The following is a 23034-nucleotide window of genomic DNA, read 5'->3' on the forward strand; positions in this document are numbered from 1 at the left end:
TTCCAGATCCATATATCCAATGCCTACTGGATATTTCTCCCTTAATATCCAACTGGCATCTCAATCCAAGTTGCTCAAAACAGAATTTTTTTTTTTTCTCTACAAGCACCAACCCTATTGTCCTCCTGAACAGCCTGTTAATACCACCATTGTCTCAAGTCAAATATCAAACTTCCCACATCCAAACAGACACCAAGTCCCATCATTTGAACTTCCTTGCTGTACCTTCAATCCTGCCTACCATCAACTCCCATTAGCTTCTTTATCTGCCTCTAGTTTACCTCCCTATCAACCCATTCTACACATTTTCAACATTATCTTTTAAAATTATTTGTCCCAGCTATGCCCTAACTTGAAAACTTGCAATAACTTTTCTCTTCATGTACAGAATCATGTCCAAACTCCTTCATATGAGGTACAATGTCTTCACTAATCATATCTCTAAATATACACATTCAAAGGTAGTATAAAAATTAAATCATTTGAGATAGAAAAAAATGCTTTTTAAAAATTATACTATTACTGACAAATTAAAAACTACTAATTTAGGTGACTTAAGTATCTTTGTCAGAATTAACCAAACTTGAAGGACACCTGAGCATCTCAACCAAGGCAGCAAGAATCTGGTTTCACTAGTCATCAAAATCCAAATAGCTTACACTCTACCCAAAAGTAGTACTTGTGCCTATGCAGTCTTTATTAAGAACTGTCCTTTTCCAGAAGTCACTGTCCCCTAAATAGTGCTCTTTTAAAATAAAAACTCTTGAAAACATTCTCTATTTTTTGTTTTACCTCTTACATCATCTTTGTTTTGTTACAGAAAATTACACTGCTGCTAAATTTCAATAAAAAACAACCAGCTGCCAGCAATTTAAAAAGATTCTCTCCCTAACCTCCACCCCAAATAGAAAGTTCAGAGGCAGTCATTGTGAAATCAATACTTAGACATAACAATGTGATCATTATTGGGGCTACATACTAGCCAGAATACCACTAGAAAATCAACCTAGCTACACTAACCCCTCTAGTTGAGGAACTCTCCAAAACCATGATTATTAACCACCAGAAAAAATAATTGCCTTTTCCATTTCTCCTAGAACAGTGATTTTCAAAGACCACTCAAACTACTGAACAGCTGCTAACAACCTAAAATGAAAAAAGAAAGCATTTATTGGGAGGAGAACTAAACATATCCATTGACATTCTGAAGAAGCCTTCAGGGGCTGCCTTTCTGATAATTAAAGTGGGAGAAAGTGTCAAGACTTCCTCACAAACTTGCAATTGCCCCAGATACAGTGTATATACTTCATTTGTAAAATATATTCTCCTGGAAATGATTTGGGTGCTTTAAAAAAAGATTAAATGTTGATTATTGCATTCAAAAATGTAACAAGCAACCATTTTCCAGAAAGGTAAATTACATACATATTCAGCTACCTTGTAGGGCTCCCCAAAAAGATCAAAGCCTGAAGAAAAGAGATCATCTTCTTGCTGAACTTCTTGATTTCTCCGCTCCCATTCCCTTTTTTTGAGTGCAGTACGGTCTTGTTCATAGTGACTAATATGAAAAGAAAAAGACAAAAGGAGAAACAGATTAATTAGTCATGTAAGTCATTTACGTCTCCCTTGTTATCACTAAGAAAAAAAAAATACAAGTCAAGGCTACCAAATTGATACTACAGAGAGAGCAGAGAATCTTTTTTCTTTACTTCCATTAGGTTTAAGGTCCTGACCAGTTCTTCAGAATAGAGAAGAAAACAGAAACTCACTTATTAGAAATTGTACTTATGACCACTTAAGTATACCAGAATCCTCTTCCCTTGTCCTTGCTTGATTACTACAGGCAACTACAGACTTCCCAAAAATCAGTACACTGTGCAGAAAGGCACTGAATTCAAGTTACATTGTGTTGCCAACTGCCTAGGGCTCAGAATTCACACATGTCACAAAACCCTAAGGGAAAGAAATTACCAAATACATTGTTGCAGATAAACTAGAATTCTATCCTGAGCTGATACCCACAGGTATCCTGTTGTAATGAAATCATAGGAGAACCTAAGGACATTTTTGGAAGTCCATAAAAAAGCAAATCACTCAATCACTGTCACTCCTTTTTGTTACTGTTGTTTTTGCCTTCCCATAGTTTGCATCTTAGGTGACTGAAAGCCTTTTGGGAAAACTTTTCACAAAGAAAGTGTTCTGGCATGAACAAGAAACTGCTAACAATGAAAAAATGTGTCAAAAGCCATGAATGACTAACACACAAGTGTGTTTTACTCTGTGAAGTTCATCACATTTCAGTCTTTCCCATTGGAGGATCAGTAAAAAAGCTTCCAGAGAATATCTAAGATATATTCTGGGGCCTTGGATTTTATAGAATGAAATGCTTTCATGTTAAGAAAACAATTATTTTCTCTATCATGCAAGACTGTAAATATTAAACTATAATCTTTAAGTCTTATAGCAGTGGATTTTATTTTGTCCATTCCCTACCCCCCCCCCCCAGGCATTTGATTATAAACTTACCCAAAGTGAGTACATATATGCTGAGCAAATTTGAATTACATGACTTACATAAAATGCCTACCAGGTACTATATAAATGTTGCTTTCCTTCCCTATGTTAATACTACCATGTTCAGACTTAATTAGATAACAACATGTGAAAAATGTGAGCAAGGTGTCAGTTTTCTAGCTATCTCTTCATTCTGTGTCCCCGACAGCCCACATTTGATTCTCCCACAAAGAGAACTGGAGTACTTTGGTCTCTTGGGTTTGCAAACTACCTTCCTTCTCTGAGGAAAAAGTATAATTAAAGCCCTGAAGGAAAAAAAAGAGAATAAATGGAAACATGCTTTAACTTGCAGGATAACCCTTTAAGTGGCTAACACAGTCAAGGCACTTTCTATGCTTTCAACCTGATTTGTTGGAGGCTCTGTGCTGCATTTTGCATCAGTTCATTAGCTACCAAATTCCAGATGAAAATCTGAATAGCAGATTGAGTGTGGACATGGGTGTTATCTGTTGCAAGAAAACTGCCTGCTTCATTTTTTAACACATATAACAAAGAACAGTTAATTCTCATATCTCTAGCTAGAATGATTTAATCTCCATAGAGTTCCACTGCTCTTGGAAGGCAACCAAATCTCTCCAACTTTTTCCTTTTTCACTCAGCATGGCATTGTATTGAAAGCTTCACAGGGCGAGGCATAATGAGGAATGAACTACATGAGGCTTTCACAGTGTATAGAATGTCATTGATTTCTGACTGAAACAAAATTACTAATTTGAAGCACCAGCTAATTAAAACCACAGCTATGTATTTAGCCTCTTGTTATATCTGCTGCAGTTTATAATTATGAGGGCCTTTTTATCTACTCAATTAAACTTCTTATGATTCAGGCAGATTGTATTTGAACCTATGAGTCCTGGAGAGGCCACAGGAAACCATGTGTCTGTCCCTGATGATCTGATGTACCTTTATACTCCCAGGCTTGTTTTCCAAAGAGACAAAGGACTCCACAGCCCATGGAGAAATGCACAAGCCAGATATAATGAAATGTGTCATGTTATGGTGATATAAAAAGCACTGAACAGTCAAACTCAATTTATTCCTAATTAACTAAAAGTCTTTGGTTTTCTGTCTATAAATTATCTTTTTGGAATCTCTGCTTTACAGAAAGGAGCACAAGTTCCATTTAACTACGGGCATACCTCAGAGATGCTGCATTTTCTGTTCCAGACCACCGCAATAAAGTAAGCTTCTCAATAAAGCAAGTTGTAATCTTTTTACTGGTAGAGGGTCTTTCCTTCAATTTGTGAAAGATGCAATATCCATAAATGCACTAAAAATGAAGTGCAATAAAATGAAGTAAGGAGTGATAGTGAGAAGCTTCTCTCCAGAATGAGGCTTTTATATTAGCTCTGATTTCGACCACCTGTCTGATTCCTTGGTCTCCAATAACAGAGAAACTGCCCTTGTTAACACAGGACTAAAAGGCGAAAGATTTATATGTTCTGAAGAGAAACACTCAACACAGGAGTAAACTTAAGGCCCTCCTGAGATGAGAGGAGCTGTCCCAAGCCCTCATCAAGGTAATGACAAAGGAAGATATGGGCCTATGTCTCTTCTGCCTTCAAATTCAAGCGATTTCTACCCATCTCCTCCTTTCCTTAGGTACTTCATATCCTTTTCCTTAAATCTGATCCTTTACACAGGTAACTCCATTTTCATCATTAGAAGTCACCGGTGCATTCATGGGATTATAAAACCCAGGACACATGTGGATTCACTGAGATTGAGAATGTTCAATTATGCCATCTTCATTAGCTCACAGTGATATCACACCCAGACTGACAATTCAGGATAGTCTCTTAGAACGAAGATTGTTGGAGCAGGAAGAGACTACCAATCATGTAGTTCTGGAACATAATTTTACAGATGAGGAAATTGAACTGAGAAGGGTAATGGGCCTCACAGCAGGTTGTGGCTAAACTAGGAGGCAGGAACTCAGGTCTTCCAATTCCCAAACTGGTTCTCTTCCTAATACCCGATGGTTTGTCCCTTTTGCCTCCCAGGTTTTCATCACACTTAAAAATAAATATTTGTCTCATTTGCACTCCACTGGTCAACTTTTCTTAGGATTATATTTCATTAGAAATTGCCAGTAGGGAAAAGTTTAAGAATTTAATTTGGATTCAAGTATAGGAAAACCATTAGTTTCCTTACACCAAAATGTACAGACCCTAAAGGGATTGTAAAAATTAACTACATCTGTGGGAAGAAGCTAAGAGAAGGAAAATAAAAACCAGTTAAAACCCATTTGGTTTGTATATTTCATGAAGTTTAATAATCAGTTTACCTAATTAGGTTATTTTACAAGGCTACTTGAGGAAACATTAAAGAAAAACACTGACATATTAAAATGACAAGTTTCTTTAAAAATACTTCTAACTAATACAGATTTACTATAGTAATGATGTACATGAAGGTAAATAATTCAATCTCACTTCTCTTCTAATCATCTGGCACTAAAATACATTTAGTTTGGCTAATATCTTTGTAAAAACATAAAAAAAAAAAATACGTATTTAATTCACCCAAAAGACAAACATAAGCTATAATTCCCTCCTTGTGGCTCTCCTGAATGAATTTCTGCCATCTATAACATTTGTAGGTATTTATACTTACTACATCTTCCAGAGTTCCAAGTGGTACTTTTTTCAATATCTACACCTATTTTGAATTTAACACTGACCTAATCTCTAAATAGCTTCTATTAGTTAAAAAAAAAAAAAGAAGCTCTGCTATTCAATGTCTTCAAAATCATGCCCAAGTTATGTACTTACTTTATCTGCTAATACCCATGAGCAGTTAAAAAGCTAAAAATAGGTCATAATTATTTTACACATATAGGCCAACCTACACAGAACAACTCTGTCTTTCAAATTAGGAAAAAGCTGCCCAAAATATTTCCTCTCTGTGCCCATTAAGTATCAGGAATTCTTTTCCAAGTCAAAGTCTTGATATAGCTCAGCTTCTTATAAATGACACTTTTAAAGGTTTTATTTTCAGTTAGCTATAGCAAGACAATTTCAATAACTACTTAATTTAAAACAATATTTTCTCAGAAATAATTTTCTTAATTACTTTTAAACTAAGGAAATTAATGCCCTTAATGAGCAGTTTATAATTGACAGTTTTAAGCTACCTCTATTTTCATGTCTCACCAAAACCTTTGATCTGCATGTATTCACTAATTTTTACCCAGGCAAATTCTAACCCCTTAAGGCTTACCCTTTGGGCCCCTGACTCTCCTTGGCATACTCACCCCACAGAGCTCTGGCCCGAGCATACAACGGACCAACAGCATGAGATCAAGACTGCAGCAAGTAACTGCCAGGCGTAGCCTGCTTCTCCCACTGCTCTATGCATACTCTCATGTCAGGCTTATTTTCTTATGTGTCACATGAACCTATAGTTATAACTTCCTCCTGGGTTATACTTCTCCCTCCATAATGAGACAAAGGTTGTCCCCTCAAAATTCATATGGTGAAGTCCTAACCCCACCCATACCTCATAATGTGACCTTATTTGAAAATGGGGTCATTGTGGATGTAATTAGATAAGATGAGGTCATGTTACAGTAGGGTGAGTCCCTAATCCAATATGACTGGTGAACTTATAAAAGGGGGAAATCTGAACACAAAGATACACAGGTAGAATACTAACTGATGATAAATACAGAGATTGGGGTGATGCTGCTACAAATCACAGAATGCCAAAGATTGCCAACAAACAACCAGAAGCTCAGAGAGAGGCCTGGAACAGATTCTCCCTCACAGTCCTCAGAAGAAGGAACCAAACCTAGGGGCACCTTGGTGTCAAACTTCTAGCTTCCAGAACAGGGGGAATAAATCCCTTTTGTTTAAACCTCCCAGCTTGTGGTACTTTGTTACAGCAGCCCTAGCAAACTAGTACACCTCCAGACTGCGTTTCTGAGCCAGTTCACAATGAAAATGTTGAGCTTCATCACGGTGAATATAGATAACCAAGATCTTAGAAATTGTCTCTTTTACTCCAAATTATGTCGTTATCCATTCCTTTTCCTTCTACCCAAGTGCAATTCAGCCTTCCTTCCTCCTTTCCTGCTCTGACTGAGAGAACTGTGAGTGTTAAATGAAATTGTCACTAGAGAGGAATAACACATTTCTGCTTCCTATTTATCTGAAAAAGTGCCAAGTTTACTGTTCAGCTCTCCATAAATATTTTTTGACTGACTAAATAAACAAATGACAGGAAAACATATTTTTTTCTGCCCAAGTTCAGTGACAAATGTTGATAATGATATTAATTAATATATTAATTAACTTGTATATTTAATCAGTAAATATTTGAGACACCATGTTTGGTGCTGAGAGAAAAAAAAAAGACACAGTACAAGCCTTTGAGAAAGTCATAGCCCAGAAGGAAAGGTAAATGCACTCAAAAATAATCACAGTACAGGGTAACTCATGCTATGACTATAGAAACAAAGTGCTGTAGGAACATCCTCAGGTTGGCATGAGGTGGGAAGCAAAATCAGGCAGCTGTGTTCCAGCTGGACTTTGAGCAATGGAGGAGTTCACATTCTGTACATCAGCTAGTTCAAGTACACACTAACCAAGTGGCACTAAAGATGATCTCATGGGACAAATATGGACAAGTTAATAAGATTAAAGATGCACCCAAGCTCAATTCCTCCGATTGTCTGTCCATGTTTGGTGAAATTGGTCTAAAACACTGTTGGGAAAACAAGATTTTCTGCTTTGGGGAATCTAGAAGATGAGGGTCTGGTCTTTGCAAATGCTTGTATTCAAGGGTAAAGTCCTAATTGCACCTGTGATCGTGAGAGCGAGTCTTACAGAAAGAAATGGATGACTGAGATAAGCATATGAATTGTGAGCTCATAAAGAATACATGAGATTTCAAAGGGAAGCATTTATTTTTTTCCTGTATTATACTACATTGTCTCTCTATATGATTAGTTATCAGTCTCAGTTATCCAAAACTGGTATGAAATAAAGCATCTATGCAGTTATGCTTCATTGATGTCAGCTAGGGGAGCATGAAAATCTCCATGAAGGTGGGTAATTGACGTGTAAATCAGAGCTCAATCACTCTGTAATAGAAATGGTCCCACTGAAAATATGCTTTTTGAACACAATCACATAGAAGCCAGAAGGAGGGAGGGAGTGAAAAAATAGAAGGTTTATTTATTAAAAATGATAATACCTGGCAATTTGTGCAATTTTCTCTTCAACAGAGGGTTGCTGTCAGAAATGCTTGCATGCAAGTTGTGACCAATATATCCAGATAGTTTCCTTCTGTTCTAATAAACTGCCTCTGCTTTATTTCAATGCTCGGAGACCCTGCTGTGGGTGTTTAAAAGGCAAATTAAAACAACATGTTCATCTTTTGAAACATGACACATGTTAATGACATCAATGATAATAACTTGGTTAACAATCCTTATTCTAGGTATGCTCACTATTGTTATTAAAATCTTCTGTCACTTTGCCTTTGCTCTCTGAAAAACAGTGAATAAAAGTGTACATTGCCTTGCAATTTAATATTTTAATATTTCACATTTTAAACAAAAGTTACTTGATCAAATAGCAGTTCTTATTTCTATTATCATTACAGTTGTAATCATTATTTAAATTGTCATGATAGTGTTTGGTGACTTTTCTTCTCCTCTACTGCTCTCACTGAATAAAGAGAAAATTTTCTAGAGCAAATACTGCCACAGTAGGTTTAATAGCCAATATTCTTGCCAATTAGTATGAAAACGAAAGTGCTAGCTTTTATTCCAGATCTTTTGAAAAGAGCATTTGAGTTAATATGGGAGGCAAGTTTATCCCAAGAATCTAGTGTGGATCCAATAGATTTACCCACAAATGCAAAATCCATTCTTGAGTCTTGTCATAGTGCATAAACACACTCCCTTACATATATGATAAGCACAGTACATGTGGGAGCACAGAGCAACAGCATTGGTACAGATGTGCTCTGCTGTGGAGGGGCCTCTGCTTACCTGAGGTGACCGGCCAAACCTGTCATTCAAAAGTATGGGTGTGCCGATTGCTTATGTCATGTCCACTGCTGGGCCTTAACCTAAATGTTCTCACCTTGACAAAATTCCTGTATAAAGTGGATTGCAATGTGTGACTAAGGGGAGGGAAGAGAAATTGAGGGCTGATTGAGGAGAGTTTAGCTTTGTCTATCTGGTGTAATTTTTTGAAGGTGAATGAATTCACATATTATCAATATAATTACAAATTAAATAACTGAATCTGGTGTATACCAAGATTTAAAAATGTTGTTTCTTTTTTGAAAAGCATCAGATTGTTATACTTGTATGGTACTTTTCACTTCACAAAGCACTTACACAAGTATGATCTTACGTGAGACTTGCAACAACCCTGAGAAATAGGTGAGACAGGCACTCTAACCTCCCATTTCACAGATGAAGACACAGATACCCAAAAGGGCTATCTGCCTAATATTTACACTATCACTCAGTTAATGGGGGGTAGAATCAGGTATGAAGGCAAGTTGTCTGCTTCCAGGAGCACTTTTGTTTTCTACTATATCATCCTGGGCTCTAATTGCAAAATGCTTGCTAATTGTACTGTTTCAGAACATGGGAAAAGTTGCTTAGTATTAGAAGCAAGGGAGCATTATTTTAAGATTTTTTTTGAAAATAGCTTTCTATGGGTTATCATTATTAATGGACTATCTAATAGTCCATAAATGTGATTTTTTTTTTTAGAAAACAATGAAATGGAGGGACACATACAAGATGGACTTTTGAAAGGAGGAGACCACATAGTGGAAAATTCTCAGAGTGATTCTGCCACTTAAAGATGTGTAACTGAGCAAATCATAGGCCGCTCTGAGCCTCAGTCCTCGCAATTAAAACATTCAATCTCACTGTCACTGCCTTCTGAAGAATCACTTATTCAAAGGAGCATCTATTACAGGAAGAAGAGGAGAGAAATTGTAATGGAATAGTCTAAAACTGCACTGTCTAGCCCGACCGGGTGTGGCTCAGCGGTTGAGTGTCGACCTAGGATCCAGGCGATCAGGGTTCGATTCCCAGTCAGGGCACATGCCCGGGTTGAGGGCTCAATCAATGACTCATCATTGATGTTTCTATCTCTGTCTCTCCCTCTCCTTTCCTCTCTCTGAAATCAATAAAGATATATTTAAAAATAAATAAATAAATAAAATAAAACTGCACTGTCTAACAGGGTATCCTCCAGCCAAACTGTGCACTTGCAAAGTGGCTTGTCTGAATTGAAATATGCTATAAGTATAAACACACATCAGATTTCAAAAACTAAGTATGGAAATAGTATTAAATACAAAATTTATAATTTTATACAGATTGCATGTTGAAATAGTATTTGACATACACTGAGTTAAATAAAATGTTATTAAAATTAATTTCACCTTTTTCTTTTCACTTTTTTAATGTGTCTAGGTGTACTTAATCACCTACTTAGCTTAATCAATATTGGTTTTGGTGCTCTGCTTCAGAACAATAAAATATTTTGTGTTTTGTGGTTCAGCATAACAGTGTAACCTATGTTGGTTGTCTTTTATTATCTCCCTCAATCTCATTTGTTCCCTCAATCTCATTTTCATTTAGACCTTGGGTATATAGCCCAGTATTTATTTTCATGACTGCTGTATTGTCTAATTGTTGAATTATTGATCAATAACATGTGAGGTGTTGAGCTCTGTTTGTATAATATGTTTAATATACTTCTACCCAATGCACCATATGTAGGCACTGCACTGTATATTATGACCATATTAATGCTAAGACTCAATTGAGTATCACTGGTACATAGTAAACTATTAAAACAAAATTATGCTAAATAGTTACTGAACATTGTGGTCCCTAATATTTTTAATAAGCATCATGAACACTGTGCTAGTGTGTGGGAGCCCTTCTCTGAAATATTAAAAGAGCCTTAGCGCTATTCCAGACTTAAATTTCATTTTACAAGATAAAGGCATTTTTTAAATACAGAAATTAAAGTTAACAAATAATAGAGTGTGACTTAATCTACCAATAACTGTGTCTTGAAATCTAAACTCTGCAGCTGAGAAGACTTTTATGCTGGTTTTCTTTCTAAGGTGTTTGTAATTGCTGGGAAGAATTTTGAGTAGAATAAGTCACCAGCAGCTTCTTTCTATCTGTTTCACGTACATTTCACACATTACTTTTAGAACTACTCAGTTTACTGATATTTTCTTGAGAAAGTGCCAGCCAAATCTGTATCAAAATTAAACTATGCCTTTTACTATAAAACAATCATTGATTAACACATACTGTTCAAGCCTGTGAGGATAAAGCATTTTATCACAGTAACACATCATTCAAATATGGTCTGATAGAGGCATTCATTTGTTGATGGGCACCATGACATACAAGAGCACAGGCCCACACTTTGAAGCACTTCATCCTCTTATTCCTTAGTACACAGTGAGCTCAACAAGAAGAATGTAGTCAAATGAACAATTTACCATGATTAGTTTAGTTTCATTTGTTAATTACAGATTCAACAAGAACTAAATGCTGAATCTTTTCAAGTATCAGATACCCATTGATCCATAGCCCCTTACATCTTCAAGTAATGCTGGAAGTCTAATATAATTTATTGTTACTTTTAGAACACTGATTGGCTAGAGGAATTATACTCCAATAAATGATGACACTGTCATTGAATCAGCCTATAATTGCTTCCATTCATCGTAATGTATGCTCTAATGCAAACTGGAAAGAAAGGAGATGATCAAGTTCAAGCTTCAGCTGTCTCAAATTCCACTGTGTGTCTCTAAGTTAATGGATGTTGAATATATATGCTGTGTTACACTCAGTGGATATATATGCTCATATTTTGCATGCATGTAGTTTTTTTGTTGTTGTTCTTAATCCTCACATGAGGATATTTTTTCCATTGCTTTTCAGAGAGGCTGCAAGGGAGAGGGAGGGGGGGGAACATCAATGTGAGAGAGACATATCAATTGGTTGCCTTCCGAATGTACCCAGACTGGGTGCAGGGAGTGAACCTGCAACCAAGCCATGCCCTTGCTTGGTAATGGAACCCGCAACCCTTTGGTACTAGGGCCAATGCTCTAACCATTGACCCACATTGGCCAGGGCTGCATGTATGTAGATTTCACACAGATCTATAATTGATGACCAACGAGTGTGCTCCATGAAAGCAGATGGGATGACTCTGCCAAGACCAGGTCAGGGTGCAGAATCATCTACTGCTCTGTCATCCATACCTCAAGACAAATGGAACATTCATTTCCCTCTGGAGTAGCCCTACCTTGGGCACAGTGACACCCAGAAAAAAATTATACCCAGATATTTGTGACTCATCTTCCTTAAGTCCTTGAACAATCCTCACCTGACTGCACCTTCCCTCCAGCTTCCACTACCCATCTCCTCTTCACCTTACTTGCTTTGATTGATCTGTTTACTATAAGACATGGCTTGTGTCTGCTTCCTCCACCTTCAAGGTCATTAGCATAGCATCTTCAAATCACCTCTGCTTCCGTCATCACATCTCCTCTGACTTTGACCCTCCTTCCTCCCCCTAATAAAAGACCCTTGTGATTACGATTAGGTACAACCTGTACAATCCAGGATCATCTCTAGAGCTCAAGATCCTTAATCATATCTTCAAAGTCCTTCTTGCCTTATAAGTAATGTATTTACAGGTTTAGGGAAAATGTCTCACTTCTACAGAGATGTAAGGAATTATTAATCAGTAAAACTAAATAAAAATAGCCATTTGAAAGTGATATGAAATATGTTTCTTATTCATATGCAAGTAGCTTAAGAGACTGAAACAAGACATTTAAATTACTTCAAATAAGTAGATGTTCAATTGCTCAAGATAAGTGGGGCCACACTTGCCCTCTTTTGTTCTACTTGAACACAACAATCTAAGATGGACTCATCATGTTTACACATTATAAAGTATTAAATCTGTGGTCACTCACTTATAAAACCCTACATATTAACCCATCAATTTTATTGATTAATAAGAGGGTTCCATGACATTACAACAATAGAGATGACAATACATCTTTCAACAGGAGCAAATTTATCCTGAAAAATATTGCACACCTCCAAAACACTTTATTTTAGTTCAAACCAGGAATGTAAAGACTAGAGAAAAGTGAGCATGAAAACAACCTTCAATCAAAGGGTCTTTAGAGGGTATGGAGATAAAGCCATCATTTTTCATTATAGGGAAGATCAAGTACAAAGAGAGGAAATGGGTTGCCCAATGTTATCCACCTTGTCAGTGGCATGACTTTGGACTGCAGCCTTGGTTTTCTCACTCTTAATTTAGTGCTCTTTTATCTGTACCACCCTTTGGGTTTACTGACCCCAATTCAGTTAAATGAGCTCACTGCTTTGTAATAGAAAGGGAAGGTGAAAGAAAACGGGAAAGGAGAATTCCTCTGGTCCAGGGGTTTTTAAACAGGATGTTGAACAGATAAAATGTGTTGGGTAGTTTTCCTTTAAACTGCTCATGAATTACTAAAAACTAAAAATGCTCTAATATTCCAACTGTCAGATTAGTTTAGGAGAAATGTAACTTGGAAACTCTCCAAGAAAAGCCCATGATTTGGCACAAGGCAGAGAGAGTTATTAAATAAAGGAGTTGCAGACCAAATGGACAAGTGAGTGACAGAATGCTTTCTTTGTAACTGGTTGTCTCAATGTTGTCTTATAGGCACAACCAGAGGCTATTAAACCAATGATCTGACTAAACATTAGGGTACAGTGAATGTTCATGAGGCCTATGTTTGCATATATGCACATCCACAACTTAAGAATGAGGCAGATTTATATTAGAGCATCTCAGAGGAGACCACAGAGGGCTGCGTCAACTGTCCCGCCCTCTACTCAATACGAAAAATCCTCCTTCTGACAAATGGCAAGCTCTGTTTGTACAAAGCTATGACTAGGTGAGTCAGGGTTTTGGGTTGAATTCTTCCCTTCTCCATCCCAGACTTGAGAACTTGATACTATACTGACTAGTATTTGCAACTATTTTTCACAGCATGCCTGGAACCCTGACTTTGAGGGTTTTGAAATGAACACATATACCATCCAGTTGCACTCTACCCTCCAATTATCTCTTGAATTCCCTTTACAGCATCATTTCCAAGGAATCTATGGATGTTAGACCCAGTTACTTATTTATATATCCGCAAACAGACAAATCTCAGGTAAGTGCATGTGGGTTTCTATTTTGAAGTGGTAAAGCTCTCTGGGTTGTAGTCTGGAAACTTGGGTTTCTATCTCAGACCTATCACCAACTACCTTGGTGACTCAAGCAAATTCACTTAACCCTTTCAGGCCTCAGTTTCCTCACATGTAAAACACAGAGTTTGTACTAGATAGTTCCTAGGGTCCTTCTACATTTGTATTCACCTTTTGGCAATTTCCTCTACTTTCTCCATTTGTAAGCTCATCACTTTTGTACCACTCCTGAATCAGCCCAGCTCTGGCATGCTCAGGACAGGTCACCAATGCCCTCACTGACTCCATTACCATCCAAGCTAGTAGATGGTGTTGCGTATAAGCCAGCTTTCTTCTAAATATCTCAAAAAGAGTGAAACAAATAATCAGCTATTGCCATGAAACCCAACACATGAGTACAAGCTAGAATTGCATGCTTTACAGTGTTTATATTCAAAATCCTTTACTCAAGCTGCACCAGTTTTGGTATTAGATAGCCCCCAATTCTCTGGGTGCAATGATTACCATACTGTAATTCCAAGTCAAAGTGTATCTTATTTTAAGTTCTACACTCCCAATCTGTTGCCTAGTATAAATATTATACCATGTAATATGTAAATATTAAAATTTAACTTTAACAAGTTGACTCACAGTCATTGGAATTCAGCCAAGACTCTCACACTTTTCCATTATTTCCAAAGTAAGACCAATTTAAGAAATGCAAACCCGTTCTAATTCACTCCAAAATTTGCTTAATGTCAAAGAAATTTTAATGAAATTCTGCTTAAGCATTAAACATGAAGGTTTTTATGTGATTATTAAGTTAGCATTCAAGTTAAAAAGACAGTAGTTTTTTGTCTGCCATTACTGGGTTCATATGCCAGTGGAACCCAAATGATGTTTGCATTTCAATTGACTCCCCACCTCAGAGAGACAAGCTTTTAAATAGATACTCAGACACAACATTATCATCTGTGCCTTATCTGGTCCTTTACTACCATAGGGGCAAGGCTCTGCCATGTTGTCCTGGAGACCTTGGAAGTAGGCAGAGGCTTGAGCCACAGCTGATCTGAGTCTTGGCAGAATGCCTTGTGATCCTCCAAAAACATGAGAGGACACAAGGCCTTGGAGGAACAGCTCTGAGGCCATCTCTCACTCAACTCCTAGAATAAGAAAACAACAACAACCCTTAGTGGCAGTCTAGAAGGAATTCTCCATCAAAGGGGTATTCCACAGCTCGCTCTGCAGTCATGTGGTTCTTTTCTTTCTTTGTTTGCCTTTTTAGTGTGTGGGACAAGGAGGACAGGACCTGGCCCCTTTGGGTTTTTCTTCTTTGCACTACCAATGTGCATACTAAACTGGCTAAATCTGAAATTATGTTACTGTATCTTTTCCAGTTGGATCAGTCAGGCTTTGGCCTTGACCTTGTTTTGTATGTGTATGCTTGACAACCATATATATCTTTTTTCCTCTCTCCAAAAACTTCCTTAAAGCAATCTTCTGCAAAATCGTGAAATTTTTTTCTTTCCTTCATGAGTTTATGCAGAAACAGTTTATCAATATATTCTTACTACACGTTCTTAGACTGGGAAGGGATTTATTCATTTGGTGTGTAGCTTCTATGGCAGGCAGTCTTTAACCAATATTATCCTCTAGAACTCTGAACCATAACATAAAGGGGAGGGGGAAAACCTAGTGTTCTTAGACTGAGAGGTCATTTGGGAAGGTGGCAGGATAATTCTTCCCCTGAGGAATAAAGTGAGAAGAGAGCTGAAGATCCAGAGATACTTGGAAGCGGTGATAGGCAGTGTGACAGGTGGAGAGGAAGAAAGATTATGAAACTCATGTCAAATGACCAAATGGCTTTGATGAAGAGATGAGTTCACCTGCTAAGGGCTGGGGGTAGGGAGGGGAACCTCTATTCAGGGATTTGCTGAGCAGTGATGAAAGAGGCCCTATAAATGTTAGCAAGAATTAATCTATTCTGGACTCCAGAAGCAGTTATTTCTTGTCTTCCTACCTAGAAACTTAAGTGGAAAAACAGGTAAGAGGGTAGGCTGACTAAGGACAGGAATGGTCAAAGGATGGGTAGGAGAAGTCACGTGTCTGCAAGGTCAATCCCAAGCTCAGTCATGAGGGAACAACTGAAGCATTGGGAAGTACCCAACAGAAACGTTCTATATACTTTGCCCTACTCTGGGCTGGGAAGGAGTGAGGGAGGTAGGGTAAAACTGTCCCTCGCCTTACATACATCCATCATTGGAGCTTGCACCCAGCAGACTTTCAGTGTTTCTCACCTGCAAGAATGAGGGAACTATTTGAGGACAATAAAGAAGAGAAATATTTCTCCAAATGCCTTACAATTACACTACAAAGGCAAGTGCAAAAGTTACTTGCTGTATCTCCCCAATCACTGTTCCTCCCATTTACCCAGAAAATCAAAAAATCAAAACCAAAACCACTGGGCATTTTAAAGCCCAGTGAGGGACTAATACCCTCCTGGGAAATGGTTACCTATGGTTGTTTTGTAGGAAACCTCCCCTTCATCAAGGAGACTCCCAGGCCTGCACAGAGGTCCAGAAGAAAAGTAAGTCTAATTGATCACCCTGACCCCCCACAGGGAGCATTCTATGAGGCCCAGTGCTATCAGGGGAACTTGGCCAAATAGAATGTGCTCAGCTTCAAGGGAAGCAGAGAGGGCTCACAACATTGGCCTATGGACACTAGGTGACAGAGTTGTGGATGTTTTGCCTTTAAAAAGACAAGACTCAGGGCACACAGGGGCTGTTTTTCAATTTCTGAAGGGCAGTCTTGGGGAAAAGGGAGCTGACTTCCCAGGGGGCCTATAGAGGAGAGGGTACAGAGGGGAGGGCTTGGCCCCCCCAGAGGGGCTCAAATAGTGTTTGCAGTATGGTTGGATTGAGAGTTGCTGATTCAAACAACAGAATGAGAGCCTGATAATTTTGGGAAGGCTCCACACCTCTGAAAATCTAATTTTCAGATTCTTTGAGGACAGCATGAGCCATACTCGCTGTCAGTGTGCAATGGAATTCACATTCCATAAAAAACGTGCTTTCTCACTATTCTGGAAGGGTCTGGTTGCTTGGCCCAGTTCTTGCTTTGCAAAGAACTTAGGAAGAAATCAGCCCGGCGGGGCGTGGCTCAGCGGTTGAGCGTTGACCTGGGATCCAGGTGATCAGGGTTCAATTCCGGGTCAGGGCAGTGCCTGGTTGTGGGCTTGATCAATGACTCTCTCATCATTGATGTTTCTGTCTCTCTCTCCCTCTCCTTTCCTCTCTCTGAAATCAATAAAGATATATTTAAAAAAAAAAAAGAACTTAGTAAGAAATCATCATTCTCATAAATGAACTGATTCTTTAGCATTTGTTATGCTTCACTAATCAAAATACATATTAATATGTCTTTTGTCTTAAGAAAATACATAATGAGATTTTAATTAAATTACATATTTACATATTACCAACTGGAAATTAATTTAATAAACAATTTATTTCAATCGATTAATAGGAGCAGATTAGTGGTGCAATTAATCAAATATTTGACTTTTTAAATTTTTGATTCATTAAAGTAAACTAACAATTTGCCACTTGAAAGCTTATAAGGTGTTATCTCAAACTTTTACATGTCTGTTGCTTTTCTATTCACAATATTAGAAGCACATGTTTACTGTCAAAAGTACTCTCAGAGAAAAAACTGAGACCTAGAAAAGTGATCACCTATTATTCCTCCAGTTACCCCTCACCCTGTGCTTATACACACATGCACACACACACACACACACACTAGCTCTTGTCATATACTTGTAATTCACAGGAGGGCACTCACTATTCATTTTGAGGTTTCTATTGCCCTTGGATAATTGTTTTAAAACAAGAAATATTTTCAGAAATGCATATTTCAATATATCTAATAGGACTATAGTAATAAAAATTATATTTATATAATGCAAATGCTTGTTCCTATGGGCAATGCCAACTAACATATAAAAAAATTGAGTAAAACTAGTATCTTAGCATACCAAGAAGTGCCTACTAGAGACAGCCATGATTCATCCACCAAGGCAGAATTTAGTTTTCCACTACAGTGCAGCTGTTATATCAATTCAGAGAAGGAGCCAAAGTCTTGAAGAAACTGCTACTATATCTTTATAGTAATTAACATATCATTGCGTATAAACATTGTGACTATACTCCTAAAGACATATCTCATAGCTACCTTTATTTTGTTCCTAAGTGTAAACTTGGATGTGAGCACTTTGGCTCTAAGGAGGCCATGCATTCACAGCTCTTATTAATTCTCATTCACTTAGATTCATCCACAGTAAGTGACATCATTGATTAGTTCCACTTTCGAGGAAGTATATTACATTATTAATTTTTCAAATTTCATCTCTTTCTCTATGTATGTATATAACATAAAACTTGCCATTTTAATCAATTCAGTGGCATCAAGTACATTCACAATATTGTGTGGCCATCACCACTGTCTCTTTCCAAGATTCTGTTATCCCCCACAGTTTCCTGACATCCTCTTGCCTGCCTTCTGGAAAACGTAGCTCAGCAGCTCTGCATCCTTTTGACCTTTCCTTTCCTGACATCTTCTGCTCCTCTCATCCTCTAAATGATGAAGACATTGTGAGTGCTCTCTCTCCAGCAGTATAAACTTTCACTTCTCCACCTTGGCCAGTCTCAGGGATTGGAACAGTACTCTACATAAAAGACCTCCAAATCTCTAGGCCATGACACCTTCCTATATTCAAGTCCCAAAATCTCACCTAGTTGAGGGTCACTTCTGCCTGGCCTTCTCAAAGTCCATATTATGTAATTTTCCCTAATGCTTGCTCTTCTTCCTGTGCTGCTCATTTCTTTCATCAAATTCACCAAGTGCGTGGCAATTTGTTACGGCAGTCCTAGGGAAATAATAAAACCCTCCATCCCAGAAATCCTAGAGCCTAACTTCCTTTTTCTTTATATCAATTATGGATTTTTATCATCTCTCCTGCCCCATAGGCAACAGAACAAGGCACATAGTACATGCTCACTTAATATTGTTGAAGAAAAGTTAGAGGACAGGAGTGAGACAACAAGAGACCTGAACTCATACTGGTAGGGGGAAGAGACGTGGGTATAGAATGGAAAGCAGAAGGTCTGTTTAACTTAACATTCCTTATCCCTACTCCTAGCACAAATAACCCACAGAAAGTAAATGGTACAGAGATGATGTTCTAAGACAATACAACCTGAAGTCAATGCCTCTGTAGTCCCACATGTCTGGGATTACAAACTGAATAAAGAAGAAGGAAGAGAATTGCCAAACTTGTGGGCTTGTCTCATGACCACTAATTTTTCCAAAAGAGCATTTTCTTAGAAATTAAAAAAGGGAAATGCATTTTTAAATCCACTTACTTTTTTCTTGGGCTAACATTATAAAATAAAATGGTCAGAGCTCATTAATGTAATTCATGCATCTTTGGTTTTTTATCAAGTTATAACAGCAATAATTACCTCTGAACGGGTTTTCCCAGGGAATTAAATGACTGATGGGGGTTAATGGCCCTTTAGTTTTGCTGTGGGTCATCAACTTCCCTGAGTCTGTCATTAATCCCCATGATATGCCCTGCTGAAACAGGTCATCAGTGATAACAGTCATTCATACTTAAATTGGACTAATGTATTTTACCTTCTCCTTCTAAGTCAGAAAGGCTGAAGGATCCTCTATCTTAGGAACAAAGACATTTTTCCAATGTAGAAGGAAAGTGTGATTTTTTTTACAGCACATTTATAAGACTTGAGACATTAAAGAATATGAAGTCTTTGATGTCTAGTCCAGAGGAGGAATGGGCAGGCAGCACTAGATCACTGAATGAAGTGTTTTCTGATTAGTGCAGGTCAAGATATGATGGATAATGAGGCTGATCCAGGTCTATGTTCTTTCAGCCTGCAAAGGTAACCACACTCCTGTCCTTTGAAGTTTCCTTTTTCTTTTTTGACCTTTTTTGGGAGGCAAAGGGGGGTCAAAAGATACCCCCACTAAGTGTATCTGTCATTGACAAGATAACTGCACAAGGCACATTGCTCTCAGGACAGGCCTTGGTGCTCAATCAGAGACAGACACATCAATCTTGCAGTTCAATGCCTAGAGTTCCATAGACCTGGCTGTTGGACTGAGAGCCTCAATTTAGATCTCTCTTCTTTGGAGTAGCTTATCCTTGTGGACAAGCCTGCATAGAAATCAAATTACCAAGATGAAGTCTGTAAACAGTGGCAGGTCCCTCCTAGTTGCCTGGAAATTGCTCAGAAGCCTGCAGAGATGGCTATGCCACAAGAGGCACTTCATCTGATCACCATGAAAAGAGTGAGGACAATGGAAAAAATAGAGCTCATAGTCAGAGATTCAAAGTATTGAGAGTGGTTTTCTTATGTTCACTTGAATTTTGCTGTTCGCAGAGTACAAACTAAATTTAAGACATCCTTGGACAGCTTTTATAACTCCATTCTTAGGTGCATCATTCTTTCTGAATACAATTTTAAGATACAGATAATTTCCAAATATAAAAAAGATTGTCATTATATGAGGAGAAACTGGATATGTGACAGAAATTTTAGTTACCATCTAGATTTTGGGTGCCCTACAGTTTGTCTTGGGCAGTAGAAATTTTTCTTATATGGAAAGTAACTGTAAATATTATTTTAGCATTATAAATGCTATTGATGTATAAGCAAAAAGAAATATGTAGAAAATGTACACTAAGTACATTTATTTTGAACATTCTAGTCTTATTTTCCTCTGGTCATTATTGTTCCATAGAAAGCATACACACACATAAAGGGGAAAATGTAAAAATCAGTTGACACAAATCCTTTTATGATCAGCAAATTAAACATGATCTGTCCAGACAATATAAAGGTTGTACTGATACAATTATAGGAAGTAAAATAATGCTGGTAGTGTGGTAATAGAAGATGGAAGCAACTTCAATGCTGATGCATCCAGAGAAATTCTTTTCTTTTAAAGTCATGTTGGAATCAAATGCATTTAGAGCTAGGTCATTATAGTTTCATTTGTACAAGATTTTTGAAAAATATAGTGGTGAAGGACAGAAGTCCAAAAGAAAGAGTGGTTGGTGACAGGTTTAGAGATGGTGATGAGGGGAGGGGCTGTGGACTGCAAAATCTCTGCTGATTAAGAAAGCTTAACTTTTAGAAGATGCATTACTCAACACCTCAAAATTGCCCACTAAATCAGAAATTTTAAAGACTTGATTGACCCTTTCAAAAAGAGCCTATGCTGTGCTATTTATCATTAGCTTGCAATATCTAGAGTTACTGGTTTAGAAACAACTTAAGAATGAAATTAAATGTGTAGCATTTGTCATACTGAACTTAGAAAATCACTAACTGAATATAAAACTGTCAGCTTATTGCAGATCTTCTACTGGCCATGTAGGCATTAAAGGGTACACGTGTTGGCTGCATTATGAAACCTCACATTAAAATGGACAGGGTTTCCAAAGGAGCTGGGATAGGCGATGCTTACACCTCAGACTACGGATTTGGTGTAGGTTAAGGCACTTTGAAAAGTTTCAGCTTCCGTTATGTTAATCACTGTCACCTATACAGGTTTTTCCTGCAAAGAAGTTATCTGTATTTTTATCATTTTGCTTACTTACCTAGTTATAACTCTCCTTGTTCCTCAAATTATTTGAGGTGGTTTTAAACAGGTTTTCATTTATTCTAGAACAAGTGACAAAGGACACTAGAAGGGATTGTATGCAGAGCTATTTGTGGAATGCTCCAAAACTCACAGCCATGGTGAAGGGAAATAGAATATAAAAAGCTAAGAAAGAAACAGGAAGAAAGCAATGTTCATCTCAATTTCCCTCTGAAATTTTGGGCCATAACCTCACTTGGTAGCATAATTAGCAGTTTCTTCATGATGGGTTGTCTGGTGGAGAGTGGGTCTATGGTCAAAAGCAAGACATAAGGTATAACAAACTATTTCAGGTGCAAAAATCTTGATCAATAGGCATCCATTTTGGCTAGAAATTTCTTCCTGTGTGGGACTTGCCCACATCTTCCAATAGCAGAATCTACTTGTTTGGTCAATTTGTTTTCTTCATTAAGAAAATTATAACCAGGCGTAAATAAACCCTCTCAGTTAAAATGAAGCTCTCTAGTAAAGTCTACCTTGTACTAATTCCTGCTATATGTTATCATACAGCTAAAGATTAATAAAGGAATGAAATGGTACAATTTAAAAAAAAAAAATAGATTCATCCAATCAAAGGTTATAAGCTTAAATTGTCCCCTAGGTAAAAAAAATGAATTTTGTTTAATGACTCAAACAAATATTTAGAATTTTTATGAGTTAGTTACAGGAAGAATAGAATTCAGGTTATAAATAACTTTCAGCTTCTAGTAATATACACCCACCATATATAGTGCATTCTATATCAATAGATAGATGGAGAAAGAGAGAGCTAGAGAGACATAAGAAAGTTCATTATATATACTCTATATGCTCTAACTAAGTGTCACTTCTCTTTGAAGGTGTATCATTTTCTCCCTGCCATAAGATAACTTCATAGAAAGCAACATTTTGAAATTCAAAGCTTTATATCATAATTCAGAGGAACTTTGTTGAACATCTTCCAGCAGATAATCTTTCTAGTAACTAAATATTGTGGCATCTTGGGGATAGATATTTTGTATGAGGTTCTTACAAGCTGAGTTTATCAAAAAGGTATACACAAAAGAAATATTTTAATATAAGGTCAATATAAGGTGACTGTGGATCCCATCAGACTTTGGGTTGCAATGTAGTCTTGGACTCCTTCTGTTTTCAGTAAAGAGCCAGGTCCCCAGAAAAGTTAAATGAGTTTCCAGAGATCACACAGCTAGTGGGTTGTAGAAGAATTAGAGCCCAGGCCTCAAATGTAGGGGAAAGAAAATGGAATTTCAATTAGACACCAGGGAAAGTGATGACCCTGTACCCTCTTTGGTGGGAAGAGGCAGGGAAGGCAGAGGCAGATGAGGGAGAGAAGAACAAGACAAGAGTGTCACTTTCTATTTGTGTGCTTGGATAACACAAAGAGTAGATTCTTAGTCTGCTTCTCTACAATGCTAGACATCTGGATGAAAATTAAAAATTTTAGTCAAAACCCCAGGTATTACAAATGCAGGGTTTTT

General features: G+C 37.5%; 1 protein-coding gene across 6 annotated transcripts in view; it reads right to left on the minus strand.

Annotated features, from left to right (window-relative positions):
* AFF2 (ALF transcription elongation factor 2) overlaps window positions 1–23034 on the minus strand; it is a 393556-nt gene that overhangs the window by 273374 nt on the left and 97148 nt on the right. For 4 of the 6 annotated variants that reach the window (XR_013998027.1, XM_081125976.1, XM_081125978.1 and 1 more), the window contains exon 2: window positions 1426–1558. Coding sequence is in view for 5 of the 6 variants with exons in the window: in XM_081125976.1 (XP_080982102.1) it covers window positions 1426–1558 (133 nt within the window). In the remaining variant the exon portion in view is untranslated. The remainder of the gene's footprint in view (window positions 1–1425; window positions 1559–23034) is intronic. The other 2 variants (XM_081125977.1, XM_081125975.1) reach the window with 1 other exon arrangement.

This window comes from Miniopterus schreibersii, assembly GCF_964146895.1.
Source record: "Miniopterus schreibersii genome assembly, chromosome: X".
Taxonomy (NCBI): Eukaryota; Metazoa; Chordata; class Mammalia; order Chiroptera; family Miniopteridae; genus Miniopterus; species Miniopterus schreibersii.